Here is an 18,228-nt window from a genome sequence, read left to right on the forward strand (position 1 = left end):
TGTTCATCATCACAATGAACAGCAAATGGAGATAAGACACTTCCTAGTCACAGTCTATTATTAAATGTAAACCACTCTGAATTACCAAATTTAGTCTTTACAAAGCTCTTAGTTTAGCATACAAATTCTTAATCATGAATATTTCTTATTTTTCTTCTAGAATTATACCTGTCATTGCTCACAGCCCATCAATCTGTTATATTTTATTATTAGGTCTAATTATTCCAGTCTTACCCTGCATTTGTACTAATATTATGAATGCTTCACTGGTTCTATACCTGATGTAATGTTGGCAGCCTTGATAGTGGCAGAACTATAATTGTGGTCCTTCCTTCAAACTGTAACAAGCTTTATTGAGGTCCTGAGTTATTTCCTTGCTATAACTCAGGACCTTAATAAAGGTTTTGACCTTTATTGAGGTCTTATTAGTTGGAACTGTACCATGTGATACTGACAATTAAATCAGCACAATCTTGAAAGGTACCTGTGACATGACTATAAACTACAAATTACATGATAACCACAGTAATTAACTTTAATGAAATTAAATTTAATTACTGTGGTTATTGTTCAAGTCATATAGATAAGATGAGATGACCTGATTAAAATTATATCATTAAAATCATTGAGGACCACCTAAAATAATGTATTAACCCAATAGCATTCACAGAATTTTATAAGATCAGACAGAAGGGTGATCCCCCCCCCCCACCAAGACTTACTCTCAAAGTTTCATAAACCTCCAGAATACAAAATGTTAATAGTGTTAGATCCTCTGCACCTCCATAATGTAGTGCAGATGAAAGAAAATAATGGGACAGTGCACCCTTCAATTAGAATTAGCAAGATTCTTGTAAACATTTGACTCCAGAGTTACAACTGGCTGATTATGAGTAGAGCAACAGTTTCTGTAATACAACATCTGATTTGTCAGCTACCGTCAGATGTGTATAGCACTGACTATACATGGCATTGTGATAAAAACAGGGATGGTCTTCTAAACCAGGACTTGCAATTTATCGTATGATCAAGTGTGGAACTAATGTGACAGAAAAGGTGTTCTTTGCATTTGGTACTTAACTACACCAAATATTAAATCTTTGCCAGCTCAAATTACAATTTGTTTCAATACGGAAATACAGTGAGTAGGCATATTTAACGAAATTATAATACCAAATAAACTCACGTGAAATATTATTTTTTTATTAGTATAATTTTCGCCTAAGTATGAAATACATCTTCAGTGCATGTAAACAGCTAATCGAACAATAACTGACAATTCCGAAAGGCGCCACCTAATTAGCCAATGTAAGATAACTAAAACAGGTCTTTAAATTTCCTAACTTATTAATATATATATATATATATATATATATATATATATATATATATATATATATATATATATATAATAAAATTAGGAAAGATTAGCTGATTTATTAATATTATTATTATTATTAAACCCCCCGTGGAGTCAAAAGACTAATCGCGAGAGGTCGATTTAAAAAGTACTATCTCCCACAAAGGGGATCGGATCTGTTTAAGTTAGGAGAGTGAAGTAAAGTTTCACATTTTTCTTTATAAAGCCGTTCCACGAAGAATCGACTTATACGAAGGATTCTTGTCTTATTCCTATGTCTAATGTTGATAACATGCTCCGCAAGTCTAGACTGTTCATGCTCAAGATATTGAATGTAAGACTTGTTCTTCTAGCTGAATAAAAGCAGAACACACACACACACATATATATATGTGTGTGTGTGTGTGTATTAATAAGTTAGGAAATTTAACGACCTTTTTTAGTTATCTTATATTAGCTACTTAAGTGGCGCCTTTTGCAATTATCAGTTATTGTTCGAGCTTTTACAAGTACCTTTGATACTTAGGCGAAAAGTATACTAATAAATATATATATATAATGTTTTAGGTTAGTTTATACCGGCATTATAATTTATTTTAATAATTACAATTTGAAATTAACGATTCTTAGTCCCAGATTTAATTTAAAAGAGAGGGGGAAAAGAATAAGAAGAAAGAAAGAAAAATCGCTGAACACGGAATTATTATACAGGAGTATACGCTTAGTGTTATAGGTGCTTGATGGTATATCATATTCCAACAGAGCAATCTGTGAATTGATTGCTCTGTTGGAATATGATAAAATGAGTTTAAAAAATAAGAAAATTCCGATGTACAATATTTTTAAAAGTGACTATTTTTTTTTAAATTGCTTTACGATATCAGCGTTATTGTGGATTGCACCGATGCTTAACCCTTTCTGCTTTGTCTTAAACATATTGCAATTGTAGTAACGGAATAACAAAAATCAATGATTTAATGTGCAATAATTAAAATGTTGATTCTGTCTTAAATATAATATTGATAGTCTACTTAATCAAGGAAGTTCAGATATGACGCACTTGACTGCTTTTAAATTAAAACGCATTTTGAAAATTTAGTTAGTATTTCTTTACGTTTTCTTTTATTATTAAACAAGTTATTAAACATGAGACAAATGGATTTTTTTTTTAACTCGTTAGTTTTGTGCTGTCCATTCTATTAATCCTTAAAGCAAGAAAGTAAAAAGAAAACATCAAAGCACTAAGTGATTATATAACCCATTTCCATTTTAATATTTTAGAAGCATGTATGCAGTTTAATCTTGTAGTAAAGAATACGATGTTGAATAGAAACTTCATTTTCAATTATAATATTTTATTTCTCATTCAACTATGTAATGAAAAAAAAAAGGGGGGGGGGTTGGATTCTAAGGATGCATTTTTTTAAGTGAATGATTTGCAGATTAAATTACGTTGAGAATAGAGCTAATTCGCGATATCCTACCAAATTCATCTCACTCAAAAAAAGTTTCAAGAATGGAAATTGCTTTTACTAAATTCGATTATGAGGGAGGGAGGGGGAGAGAGAGAGTTGGTTTCCCTAACGGAAATAAATAGAAAATGTTTCTCGTAGAATGCTTTGCCTAAAATTGTATCTTATCGAGATGAGGATGCTTAAAAGATGAAGTCATTCCCCAAGTCATCACCACCATCATTGTGAACCTTATGAAACGAAAAAGTTTCTTTTTTCGACTATACTCAAGTCTTTATAATCAGTGGCGGCTCGTGGCTTGAAATCGTGGAGGGGGGGGGGTGCTGCAACTTTCGAAATATACATACACACTGTAAAGTACAGTGTATACGTGTTTGGATAAAATATAAAAATCATGGTAAAAATTAAATATGAAAAAATATTGCTATTATCAATAAAATTATACAGTTTAGTATAATTCAAAATTACTTAAAAATAAAATCTATTATCATAACCCCAATACTGTTCTAAAATAAAAACTATAACAAACGTTATGTCTAATTGTAATGTACAAATATTTAAAGAGATAGAGTAAACACGATAAGCACTACGAACACACTACTACTGGCGCAAACTGCATATAAACAACAGTGGAACTGCGCGAAGGATAGATAGTGCCGCATTATGCTAATAGCTCGTATCTCACTACCATGTGCACATGCTTGAGCGCATAGCAATATGACGCTGTGGTAAACAGTGCTGCTAGCGTCTTTCGCTCTCCTAAGTGCTACAAGATGGATTTTTATTATTTTTTATACAAAATAAGAGAATTGTATAGGATTGCTGATGATAAAATTAAATATTACAAGCAAATGTAATTTTTTTAATTTATTAATTGCTATGTTAATAAATTAATATATTTATATATCGAGAAAAATTGGGGGTGCTGCACCCCCATTATTTATAATAATGAAACGGATTATTATTTTTTTTAATTTTTAATTATTACATTATGGTGGGTAGTGACCTCCCACCATAATGTAATAACAGCATACCTAGGAAATGTGTTTTTACATTACGGAAAATACCAAGAATAGCGATCAGAACTTCACCACCTTTGCTGCGAGTTGCCCGAGATTGTACTACGTACTAGGACTACTTGCATTAGCTCACGCTAGTAATCGCCGATACTTTTATAGTTTACTATATTCGGCATGAAACTCTCTGATTCCAATCTTTGAGTTTCTTATTCGGTTTTAAAACAATTTGGGATTAATATCGCCTTAATTTAAATAACGGATTATTATTATTATTAAACAACTCGCTACCATCTTTGTAGTGCAGTTGGAAGAATTACGGAACCCTTCACCGGTTCCGTAATTCTTTAAACTACTTTAAACTGGTTAAAGTAGTTTAAAGATTCTTTAAACTGGTTCCGTAAACATAAAGATTCCTCTCGTTCATAACGAGAGGAATCTTTATGTTTTTTATTTTAACTAAAGGTGAGTCAGCTGATTTCATAAGGAAGCAATACGTTTTTTCCCTCCCCGAAATTCGGGTTTTTCATCTCACATAAAGCTAAATCGACAAGAAAACACGCAGTGAACACATAAAAATGCATAAACATAACATACAACCTAAAGAAGAAGAAGAATGAAAAAGTACTTTAGACCATGCGGAAATGGGATAAACCAGAGCATTTCTATACGCTTTTTAAATCCCAAAGGGAATAGGAAGCAATCTTTCGGCTTAACTTTTCTTTCTTTCTTTTTTTTTTTTTTTTTTTTTTTTTGAAATCAGTTGCCGGGCTAGTCTTCACCATCAACATGATCGCTGGAAGATTAGTGCAATCTCCAACCAGAGGGCACATAGACGACAGCAACACGAAAACAGAAGACAACTGACATTACCTATTAATATTAATTATCATACCTGTTAATTCATGGGTTAGGGGTTTACAAACTAGAGTTTTTTCCATGAGAAAAACCTGTTCGCCTATGCCAAAAATCAAGTAATTTGAAAACTGACCGAAAAATCAAAGCTTAGAAACAAGTTTGTGACTCGTAAGATCCATTCTAATCCAGAAACAAACCTCCCGCTGACCTATTGTATAGTCGTTACTACCAAGATACACGGGAGCGTTTCCCTTACCTTGTTTTTAATTTCAAAAAAATATTAAAATCCAAAAGAGAAAAGCCATTTTGACTTTTTTTTTTTTTTTTTTTTTTTTACAATCAACAATTATAACTTACCATTTGGCCATTGCTCTTTGTTAAGCTGTAAAGGTTTCCTATCTACCACTAAACTGGATAAGAATTGGAAACCTTAATATCTATAGGTCATACCATTTTCATAATAATGTTTATTGTGTTACCTCTGAAATTATAATGTTTAATGAGGCAAAATTATTATTGATATAATGAAGATAGCCATTTTTTATTCAACCCCTCTTGTGAATAGTGGCCATTTTTTCCCATTAGTTCTCTGTCTTCTTCCCTTTCTCATTTTCTTCTTTCCGTCTCAAGCATATAGTGGTGGTAGATAGTAGATGGCGTTGCTGTAGATCAGGGGTCGCAAACTGGTGGGCCGGATACGGCTCGCGAAGGCTTCGTATTCGGCCCGTGACTTTAATGATTTCTTTTTTTAAAATCAATGTTTCTAACATCCTGCGGGATTAAAACAGAAAAAATTCAAACTTCTAAATATTTTATGACAGCTTTAAACAAAAGTAAAACTTATTACTACAGTTCTTGATACCATGTTTCTATCATCAAATGTTGGCAATACTGAATGGAAGTTATTGTCATGCAGCCATTTTAAGCCATGAGATACAAAGTTACAAGTTACCATTGTAATATGATAGTGTGTTAATAAAAAGTTACCTCAATAACTTATATTTTTTTTTGCCCATAACAATGTCAGAATTTAAAGTTAAAAAAAAGAAAAATAGATCAAGAAGGCAGAACTTAAGAAAAATGGGAGAAGGCATATTTCTTTGTGGAAGTAAAAAATATTCCAACATGTTTGGTAGACAAAGTGTCGCCGTGGTGAAAGAATATAACCTAAAACGCCATTATGAAACAAACATAAGAACTGTGATAAATATATAGAAAAAATGCGTGATGAAACAAACTTAAAGATTTAAAAAATTAACTGAAGTTTCAACAGAGGATATTTTCGAATGTTATCACAACAAGTGATGCTACTGTTAAATGTAATTACATCATAAGAAAAAATTGCTCGAGTTTCGAAACCTTTTACTGATGGACAATTTATTAAACATTGCATTTTAAGTGCAGTCGAAATCATGTCCGGGAAAAAAGCAAGCATTTCAAAGTATAAGTATACCAGGAAATACAGTTGCGGAGCATGTTGAAGATATAGCAGAGAACTTCCAAGATATATTGCGTGAAAAAATAGAGTTTTGTAGCGTTTTCCATTGCAGTTGACGAATGTACAGACATCATTAATACTTCCTACTTAGCAATATGAATGCGACTGAAGAACTATTGGATATATTGGATATAGTGCCTATCAGGAACAACGACAGGAAATGACATATTTGTGCATTGAGAAAACTCTTGAAAATGCTCATGCGGACTGGGCAAAATTAGTAAGTGTGACTACAGATGGGGCTCCTACTATGGTTGATGTTAACGTCGGACTGACTTGTTACAAAACTTCAAATGAAAAAGGAAATGTTGTGCAAGGACAAACTTAAATCGTTTCATTGCATAATACACCAGGAGTCACTTTGTGCTAAAAAACTAAAGATGGAACACGCCATGAGTGTAGTAATTAAAACAGTAAACTGGATATGCTCTCACGCCTTGAATCATCGACAACTCAATGCTTTGTTGGATGAATTGGATTCACAATACAGCAGTTTGCTATACTATACGGGGTTAGGTGGCTTAGTCGTGGCGTCATTTAAAAAAGATTTTTTGAACTCTTAAAAGAAATTGACATGTTTACTTCATCCAAAGGAAAACTGATTCCTCAGCTCACCGATGCAGATTGGTGCAAAGACTTGGCCTTTTTAGTTGACATAACAAGCCACTTAAACACTTTGAATACTGCTCTGCAAGGACGTGGACAGTTGATATGTCATATGTATGATTCAGTTAAGTCATTTCAGGCAAAACTATCTTTGGCAAACCCAGTTGGCAAAAAATAATTTAGCCCACTTTCCTACACTTAAATCGATTTCTCGAAATAATGATGCTGAAAAGAACATTCCTCTAATTGAATTTGAAAAAAGATTTTCTGATTTCAACCAGTTTGAAAATGAATTATTATTATTCAGTTCACCTTTTTTAATTAATATTGAAAATGTTGACGAAGAATTACAAATGGAAGTTATTGAACTCCAGTGCAATACTGAACTAAAAAATAAATATCACGAAGTTGGTATACCAATTTTTTATAAATAGCTAGGCAATAAATATCCCAAATATAAAATTTATTGTGCAAAAATGTCAATCTTTGGAAGCACTTATGTATGTGAGCAATTATTTTCAATTATGAAACTTAATAAGTCAAAGTTCCGCTCACGGATAAAAGATTCTAGATTAAATGCAATACTTCATATTGCAACACGAAAGGAAAAAGCAGATATTGACATGTTAGTACAGAGGAAAAGATGTCAGGTTTCAGGATCAAAATCATTAAAAAAAGGACTCGTAGATAAAAATCTTTATTTTCGTAAGTCAAAATTATGTATTTAAATAATTTTCTTAAAGTATAAATAAAATGTAATTGAACTTATATTTTCTAAACTTGTTATATTTTTAAAATTTAAAAATAAAAATGGTTATAAATTTAAAATTTAAATGGTGGTGTAACCGTTTACGTAAGTCGTAAAGGCCCAGCAACAAATGGGCTTTTGTTGGACCCTTCCTTTTTTTAGTTTATGTTTTGGTTCACAGAATAATATTGAATACGGCCCGCGTCAGATATACATCTAATTGACTGGCCCTTTGCTGCATTTGAGTTTGAGACACCTGTTGTAGATGATACGGTTCGCTGTAGTTGGTGGATTGAGTGCTTAGACGGAGAGTTGTGGAGTAGGTGCCCTCTCTCGATGAGTCTTTGGACTCCTTGGAGGTATCATGTAATAATAATAATAATAAAAACCACAAAGAATATGCTTCATTGAAACAATACAATAAGTTTTATAATGGAATATACATTATAGTTCCTGTTTTAATATCTTTTACATTGGACTGTTGATTATGAAGAGCAGCCAAAGTCAGTGATGCCTCCCTACGAAGCTGTTTCTCGTAGTCTGATTTTGATTATTCAGTTTTATGTTGTATCTGTAAATGAAGCGCGGATAGGTTATTTTGTTCGAACTATAATCAGACTGCGATTTCGTTTTTTTTTTTTTTTTTTTTTTTTTTTTTTAAATAGTGTCTCGTACCTGAATTCGAAAGCCGGGCTCACCTAATCATTGGCGAACCTCCGTGGAAATCTACTAACGTAATGTACAAAAAAAAAAAAAAAAAACTTTTGGAAATAAAACTTATCTAATCAGCATTTTAAGAAGATATATTGTTTGTTTTTTGAAAGTTTATTTTTCACTTGGTTAGACTATAATAAATTTAGTTTAATCCTTTATCCAAGTGTGAGCAAATAAAGTTTGCGCCTGAAAATATCTTCAGGACTGAATATGGTGTTGTACTACCTTTGTTTGCTCACACTTGGATAAAGGATTAAACTAAATTTATTATTGTTTGTTTTTTTATTTGTGAAATTCTGTAAAGGAACATATAGCGACACTGTAATAAATAAGATTAAGTAACATAAGGATAAATATTAACCACAATGGAACTTTGGTATAATTTTATATAACTTCAAGGAAAATTCATAAATAAAAAATATAAAAGAATGTAAATAAGTTATTTATATAATATGATATGCCATTAAACATGTAGAACTCATTTGCAAGAGTATCACATTCAAATCCACAGTATTTCTGTTGTAACTAAGAATTTTTTTTTTTTTCTTTCCTGGTTTAGTGATTAGGATTTACTATATTTCCTAATTAATTTTCTTTACATTTATGTTTCTTAAAATGCTTAATGTGATATGTTGTGTATTATATAACCATTATATATTGAGGGAATCCCAGAAATGTACCTTTTTTAGTTACTGTGGATACGAATATGGTAAAACATCTTAAAAATTTGAAAAATAAAACTCATTTTTAAAACAAAACTTGTATACAATACATTATAGTTTTATTGAAATGCATGTAGAAGAAATTACAATCAAACATGATGCATGCATCATTCAAACTTAAAAAAGTTTTAAATGAGAACTATCAACCGAATAATGGAAATGTTTAATCTACACTTTCACATACTTATTACAACACAGCGCGATTAAGAGTCATAATCATATTATATTATACGAGGCATATACGAAACTAAATTGTTTGTTTTCTGCCATTAGATGGCGAATGACGTATTTTAGTGACTTTGTGCCTCCTGGTGGTAGAAGATGACAATGACTCGCGCTTGTTTTAATAAATATGTGTCGATTACTCGATCATAATTTTGCAGCTATGAGAAGTGATAGTAATAGAATTGGCAGTAACCATGCAGAGAAAAGAAAGTGACAAGTGCCCCTATGAGAAGGATAAAATCTAGAGAATGAAGTAAATAAAAAATACAACACAACTGATAGTGGCAAACAGTGACATAGATACTGATAGTGTCTACTATAAATGCACAGACTACAGCAAAACAAACAGGAAAGTCTACAGAAAGGGCGGGGCCGTGCCGGTGGAATGACAGTTACCTTTTGCAAAGCATCTTCAAACCAGTCTACGACGTCACTCATGTGCTGCATTAACATAAAAAAACTACCATCAACAACTAATAATCCAGATCATTTGAGAATATTATATCAGGAGCAGGATATCTTCATACATTTAAAATAGTAATTTCAATTGTTTTAAAGGAGACTAAAGGCTTTCTTTTTTATTTAAAAAAATAGAATGCGAATATTAATTGAAAATCTTTACACCGTTTGAAATTGATAAAAACAAAATATTCAAAATATACAAATTCCTATATTAATGTGGCAGAAACTGTGAAGAAAATTTCTTGACAGCTTCTAGTGACTGGCAGAAAATCCAAACAAGCAAATATTATCTGGCAGTTCAGTGAACACGACAATTACAAAAAAAATTAAAAAATAAAACAATATTCTTGGCCCAACATTTTTTTCTGTTTGAGCCAAAAATAGTGTTTCTTACTGTTGGGCCGATAAACCTCTACATGATCGACCAAAAATCAATTTCAAGAATCCAGAAAATTAGAAATACGCGAACAGAAAGCCTTTGTGATATTGAAAGCCAATAAAAGATGTGCACTACTTTCTCTTTTTTTTTTCTCATTTTTTTCTGGAGAAAGATTGGAGTACATAACAGTAAGTGTCATTCCAAATTGGGGATTAAAGCTGACAAAGGCATTACTGGCAGGTTTATTGGCAACAGCACTTTTCACATCTAACAGACAAGCGTAGCTACCTAAATCAATCAACAAACGTTTGTAGCAGTACTGTTTATATTAAAAAGTGCAATAAATTCTGGCGGTAGTTTGTTTTCCTTTCATTTACAAATGAATACAGGATGTATCAAAATGAGATTACCTGTCTCGTTCTTCCTATAATGATGACGAGTTTGATAGGTGTGCATTTAGGCTACCTGTTCTCTTGGATTCCTAAAATAAGGAGTAGCTAGAGACCAATGATGGATAATTGAGAAAGTTATAACTGTTATAAGTTTGGTGGTTTCTTATCTACGGAAGTGACAACAATCTCAAAGATACCACCCACATTCGCATGACACGTCCATGTATGTGTGTACATAGGTGGACAACTTCTTATCCAACTGACGGACTTTTAAGAATCCCTGCCAGAGTACTTTGAGAAAGTTATAACTTTGTAGAATATTTAATAATGTAATTTGAATACGTTTTAATATTTAGAGCCTCGGCAGAGAAATTATAATCAAATGAACCCATTTAGAAGTAATGGGATTTAACTTTAATTCGAAGATACTAGAATAAACAGAAACCGTAATGATCCACATTTACACATATATATCTCTGCCTATTAAAGCTGTCCTACTAGAACTAAAACGTACTTTGAGTTTGTAAATTTTATCATTTTATGTTTTCTTTGGATAATTGGTATGCAATGCCTTCATGTCCATTACAAAATTGAGATTACAGTGCCGAATTTTTAACACATGTGAAAAAACCACGATGAATACCTAATAGCATTTTTTCATAAAGGTGTGTTCGAAATACGGAACTGTGATAAGGTGAATCACACTTCCTATTGGAATTCCTCAGACGTGTAATGCCATAATAAACGTTAACATCAAACTCACTATTATTTAATGAGAAATTTATAGGCACTCTATGTATAAATAGATTTTTAAGTAGTCTGATCGCTGTCTCTAATTACATTATACACCATTTTAAATAAAAACACGCATTCCAGAATAAAAATTAATATTTATTAATTATAAATATTTCATTTTACGTATCATAAAACATCATCTGTGTCAGCTGAAGAACAATAACATATATAGTATTTAATAAATACTGGAATATCAAATTGAAATAGGGGATATTAAAGATCCAAATTTATTTCAAAGCCGAATATATGTAGAAACCGAAAGTTTGGAAAATTTGACCAGAGAGCTGATGAGAATACAATCGGTGACATTAGAGTTACCTTAGTTGCCCTACTACTTAAAGGACGACTGCCCTCCAGGCGTGCGTATATTCGCCTTTTATTAGTACATCGCCGAAAGGAAGCAGTATGACCCTTTCTTTGTTAACTGCAATATTATTTTAATAAATGATGTTTACAAACCGATTTAAATTAGTGTGTGAATGTGTGAATAATTTTGGATCTCCCCTTTACAAATGAAGCATTTGCAACAGAAGGAATTGTAGTACATGCTGTTTGATATTTCATGTGTATGGTGGTAACATCATTTGATACATCCTGTATATAATCCGAATCACACGAATAGCCGGTGGCATTCAGATCATTGATGGAATAAAATGTAGTTAATTCACCTATATTAAGAGAGTTAAAAGTATTGAAATCTGATTAAATTTTTTCATCCTACGGTAGTTCTATTTCATGAGTTAGTTTGCATGATGTTTCAGTTCTCTTAGAAACTGTAAAGATTATAATTGCAAAACCTTATATTTTGGAAAGATAAAGACCATATTACAGTTTAAGTATGTTGCTAAAGGCAAAATGAGAGAAACTGAAGTATATAGAAGAATATCTTGATGCCAGTTTAAATTTAAGAGAAATACTTCATATATTTAAAATAAGCTGCTCTGAAGAATGAAAGAAAGAATGGAAATCTCATCTGCTGAAAGCAAAACATTTCAAAAAGTGAAGAGACTCCCAGAAGAGATCGATCGGCTCTGCAGAGATCATTTTGAAAGTTTTAATTTTGAAATAACACTGAATTTAATATTCATTCTCATTATATTCGGAGCTAATGCATTATTTCAAATAGATAGTCATAAAAGCAGCTGTGTAGATAGATGGCAATGTGCAATTGCAAGCAGAAAATGTGACCTTCCCGCTTGGAGTAACATTAAAAAAAGCAATATATGAACAGACAGAGATCATAATAGAATTAAAATACATTTATAGCTTGTGATATGATATTATAAAATCAGGAGCACATTTTCTCCTATCAATTAAGAAAGCAAATTGATTCTATTGATTTCTGAATATGCTTATATAAACAATTTTGTACTACTAACAATAACAAGAACAGGAAGATATGAAATTCTTGCTTCGTAATAAATAAACTGCAAAATTGAATGTTAATTTGATTGTTAAATTTTGGGGGAAGAAAGTGTTTTATAAAAAAGAATCAAATATGATTTAGTATTCTGATTTCAGGAAATATAATTAAATATGACACTTTAAATTGGTGCAGACGTTATTAATTATTTATATTATTTTCCAGTTCTGCTTATAGTCACCAGAAACAAACAGATTAAAAACAACAAGAATGATATAAATTTTTATAATAATATCCACAACATTAGGTAGATACTGCCAGCTGATAGAAGTAGAGGATGTTATAAATTGATTTTATTTTTAATATCCAAATAACTGAATTTGAACTTTACCAGTGCCTTTAATTAAGGTTTCACTGACCTAACATCTGTTTCGAACTTTAATTAACAAGACTAATAAATGCGAATATACGAAGTGGCAGAGGTCGAGTCTTTAAAGTTATACAATTATAAAGCAACTCTGATGCTGAAGGTTGTATTCTCATAAGCTCTCTACTCAATTTTGAAACTTTTTAAAGCTTCAAATTCAATTATTTGGCTATGAAATAACTATGAATTTATAGTATCCTCTATTTCTACAACTTCATAACGCGAAATTGAAGTCTTTTAAACTCTTCAAATAGTATTTTCTGATTCCAGAAAAAGTTGAACAGATTATAAAACTGATTGTATGAGATGTAAATTTCAGCATCAATTTCATAAGGTAAATAAATATGTATGTTAATCGCCTTCATTAATATGGTATATTCACTATTACTGGTTGAACACTATCCACAAAAGTCTGTGACATCTGGTAAGACATTTTTCCCAGTGAATGGACGTGTCTAAAGAGTATTAACAGCATTTCAGAGGGGAATAATATTAGGGTGTCATGTAGGAAAAAACTGCTTGTATGCAAGATAATGTCCCATATTTCGAATTGATAAAAAGCTGAAGGTTGTGTTCTCAGAAGCTTTCTGGTCAATTTCGAAATGTATCCTATAATTTCATTCCGAGCAGAGTGAGCCTCCGAAGTACTGTCGGTATAGACGAAGCCCTTTGGTCGGAAAGACCTGGGTTCGATTCCCGTCCGTGACGCGAGGAAACTTTATCTGGTCTCTTTCGACGAAAGGTGAGTTAGCCGGTCACATCAAAACCGCTGCTACATCAAAAATACATACTTAATCCCTCATTAGGAGGGCTCAACCAGTAAGGGGAGGTAGAGGATCGGGGGAAGCCCACGAATAAATAAATTCCGAGCAGAGAGTTTCGTGTCGAATTTTCAAGGATGACCTTCATCTCATTAGCTTTGGTTATCAGTGAATATACATCATTAATTGGCACTAACCAAGACACACGCGCACACGACTTGAATCGCAGAACAATGGAAATCAGTTCTCGGGGGAGCAGAAGTCATCCTATATTCTCTTTCTGATCAATAGTTCAGCATGAAATAGACACCCTCCATACTTCATCCTTAGATACCCCTTTTTGACTGAGTGCATTGTCCAAATAATAGAATTTTAGTGGTGCCAGAGTAATAATTTGAGTTTGATTTCCATTGTACTCATTATCTCCATGAAATTATGATACAGTTATTGTAGACAGCTCTATTCGTATGTCTTGTATTTTGGCATTTCGTATGGTACTTTTACTCCATTAAACGAAATAACGCTTCATATAACAAAACTGATTGCAATCACACTGTAACCACTATGCCTACTACAATGTCTGAATTCAGAATCAGTAAAGAGAATAAATCGAAATATTGTAAGCCAGTACAGGTGAAACATTCTTCTGTAGAATGAACTGATCGCGTAAATTTAGACACAGAAGGCAACCTATTCATAACTGGAACTAATGCTTTATAAAATAGGATTAGAGAGTAGCGTCACCACCTCATGAATGAGCCTTTAAAGAAGATTCTGAGAGTAAAAAGTAGGATAACATTATAATTTCTGTAATTTCAACAAGGACAGAAATGAATATTCGTCTTAATATTTGCACTTATCCCATGACTTTCTGGGTAGGATTTGTATGTGTATATACCAGTAATTCAATTTTCTAACAAGAATTTTAAGGTTTGTATACCAGTGCAGCAGGCAGATATAATTCGTTTCCATTATTCCTTCAATAAAGTGTCCGTTACAGCAATCAAAAAGAGGGTGTTGCTGTCTCAACTCCTACTAATTCCTAATCTGGTTTCATCCTGAAGGTGTTTTACGATCAATATCGCATGATGATTAGACGCTTACCAGATGCATTGATGGAAAGTTGTACTTTTGTTCGAACATTCAGGCTCCCACCCTACCAGAATACAGGTAGAGCGAACATTTCAGTTTAGCAAAATAGACTCAGGATGGTTTTGACTTAAACAGCGCCCTAATACGAACTACTGTACGAATCTTGGTAAACCAGACTATCGCTCTTTCTCTCTCCCTTCAGAAGTCGTGTTAGAATGTACAGTGTTATGTAACATCCAGATCCAAACATTATTTTTGAAGGGGAAAAAACACCGACATTACCAAAAATCTCTGTTCCAGAGTGATATTTATTTATTTTGAAGCAAGCAAATGGTTTTGTGTACAAAAAGGGCTACAAAAAAAGACTTACATTTTGTGAACAAAATGCAAGTCTCATATAAAACTTACATTACTAGTTCAAAGTGATTTATCAAAACAGAAGTGAAATCAACCCTAGGGTGTTTTAGTTCCCTCTTAATCCAGGATTATCGTCGAAAAGTTCTATGGAATGCGATCAATAGTGTAAGACTGCCCAGACGTTCATAAAATTGCCTTTATGGGATATAGCACAAATAATGCCAGGGTAATTATGGATAAAAAGTTGGAACCATGACAACGCTACGATCGAGAGATAGACAGACAGATAGATAGATAGATAGATATTTTTTTTTTTTTTTTTTTTTTTTATTGTAAACATAACAATCTTATATACAGGATTAACCGGTTTTTGGTTCTCTGCAGTCAGACAGAGAGGTTACATACTCTTGTTGAGGTATGTTACATCGAAGTCACTTATAAGGCTAATTACATTTTTTTTTTTAAATAAATTAAAGCCATTAAGAGTTATTTTAACATGATAACATAAGATCTTGTTTTAACATAAGAACATAAATGTGGAAGAACATAGAAGTTACTATTGCACAATATTATCTATTAACATGAGAGTGCCAGCTGATTAACTTTCGCACTGTTAAGCACAACAATCCTTCTTTCTTCCCCCTTTCTTTTTTTTTTGGGGGGGGGGGGGTAAAGGTGTCACTTCTATGCTGGAAATTGGATTATAATGCAGTCGCCCTGCTCAGCCAGGAGTTGATTCCGTGGATTCCATTCTTGGTGGAAAAGATCTAAGGTGTTGTTTTGCCTATGGTAGTGATGTTCGTGTAGGATCCGACATCTCACCTTTTGTTGGAAGGCTGCAGTGAGTTGGTCAGTTGCCTCTCTCTGTGAAGTTGCTGTGCTGTCTGGTCTTGTATGTCTGAGGTAGAAGTTGTATATTACCGCTTTTGCGGTGATGAAAAGGTAATTGCAGAATGAATGGTTATTTGGCTCCACATGGACGAGATTGAAATATTCCTCTTCTGTATGAAGATTACCACAGGTAAGAGCTGCCATTTCCCGAGTCAAACTGATTAATTTAGTGTTGACTGGGCATTCCAAGTAGACATGCCGGACCGTTCCTAATTGGTAGCAGAAGAGGCAGTTATCTGAGACGTTTGAGTTAAATTTTCGTAATATAGTAGGAGTAGGTAATATATTATGCCACATTCTCCACTGAATATCTGCGTCAGGTTTGATGGCTCTTGTGCGATATGGTAGATCCCATTGAAATAGTGTTTGATCAGATGATGCAGGATTTTCCATCAAAGTGCTTTGGTTTGACTGTTGTGTTAGGGTGCTGTAGATCTTGTTGGTGTTGCTGGGTGTAAGTTTCTCCCATGAGTTATTGGTTTTTATCAGAAAGATAGGCGCCAAAACTTCTGAGTTTGGAGGAGTAAGCCCCACTTCTGTTATGCTATCAGGCATAGCGGCTTGAAAAGCGGCCTTTACGGTGTCTATCTGCTCAGACTCATTCCCATATTCCAGGTTTTCGAGCGAATTTGGAAAGCGCCAGGTGAGGCTTGGAGAAAGAATGTCACCCAAGATCCTCACGTTTCGCCAGCTCCATGGAGGAAAGAAAAATTCTTTCTGAGTGATCGGGCTTCTTACCATCGTGTTGTGAAAGATGGGTTCCATGAGGATTTCAGGTAGGGATGCTGTCTTCACTGTGTGCTGGAGGTTTAGCTTCTTCCATCGTCGAAGGGCGTCTTTGTAGAAGTTTGTTAAATTTACAGGCACTTGAGCTGTTGTCATTCTTAAGGTGGTGGAGAGAGAGAGACCTCTAGTGGCAGAAGTGAAAATATACTCAGTGGTGCACTTGTGTGATATTTCCTGTTGTAGGGCATTTATGAGAAATCGAGCGCGGAACGTTGTTATCCTGTTGTCAATGGAGACCAACTTTTGTCCTCCATCTTTGAGAGAAGTACATAGCTGGGAGTAGGAAAGCCAGTTTGTTTTATTCCATATGAATCGATATATGGTTGACTTTATTTGTTTGATGAATTGAACTGGTGGCGTAAGGATCTTTAGTGTATGCCAGAGGACACTGGTGGCTATTTGGTTAACGATTATTGTTCTCCCTCTTGTGGAGGCAGAGGCTCGTATTGCTGCCCACTTTCCTAGAACTTGCTTGAAACGCTTGTTTAGTGTTTCCCAGTTCTTATCCACATAAGAGGGTGTGTTTCCTAGGTAAATCCCTAGGTATTTGTTTCCCTCTGTGGACCAGGTACCAGACATTGGGGAATCGGTTCGGTTTTTCCATTTGCCACACCACAGTCCTATGGTTTTATGTGTGTTTAGTTTGGCTCCTGAGGCTGCCTGATATTGTTGGTATGCCACTTGTATGTTATGAAAGTCCTCTTCTTTGCGGGCTATGATTGTAACATCATCAGCATATGCTGTCAGGGTTATGGTTTGGTAGGGAAGTTTAGGGCGGCATGCTTTGAGCAGCATGCTGAGTCTACACAGAAAGGGTTCGATGGCAATTGTGTAAAGAGGACCGGAGAGTGGACAGCCTTGTTTAATACCTCTGCTGTATGGTGCAGTTATGGTAAGCCTGTTGTTTATTTTCATGCAAAACTGTGCCTTGGCATACAACATTTTAATAGAGTGAATGATGCCTGAGCCAAAGCCAAATGCTTTCAAGCAGTTGAAGAGGTAAAGGTGTTCAACGCGGTCGAAAGCTTTTTGTTGGTCTAGTGTTACAAGACCCATTGTTTCACTGTTGTTGTTCGCTATGCTTATGAGATCCCTTATGAGATGTAAGTTTTCGTGGATAGATCTTCCAGGGATGGAATAGCTCTGATGCCTATTTATTATTTCGCTCAGAGCGGGTTTAAGTTTGTTGGCAATGGCTTTGGATATAATTTTGCAGTCGGTGTTTGTGATAGAGATGGGTCTCCAGTTTCCTAGTTTCGTCGCGTCTCCTTTCTTTGGAATGAGTTTGATAACTGATGTTGTCA

The 18,228-nt window shown here is 33.7% G+C and overlaps 1 protein-coding gene across 1 annotated transcript in view; it reads right to left on the minus strand.

Moving 5' to 3' along the window:
- Window positions 1-18,228, minus strand: part of LOC150096409 (protein still life, isoform SIF type 1-like) — a 479,324-nt gene that overhangs the window by 139,212 nt on the left and 321,884 nt on the right. Inside the window, exon 19 of the mRNA XM_090409055.1 lies at window positions 9,616-9,660. Coding sequence (XP_090265181.1) covers window positions 9,616-9,660 — 45 coding nt within the window. The remainder of the gene's footprint in view (window positions 1-9,615; window positions 9,661-18,228) is intronic.

Source organism: Typopeltis vanoorti, chromosome 19 (genome assembly GCF_054136105.1).
Source record: "Typopeltis vanoorti isolate ZY-2024b chromosome 19, IOZ_Tvanoo_1.0, whole genome shotgun sequence".
Lineage (NCBI taxonomy): Eukaryota > Metazoa > Arthropoda > Arachnida > Uropygi > Thelyphonidae > Typopeltis > Typopeltis vanoorti.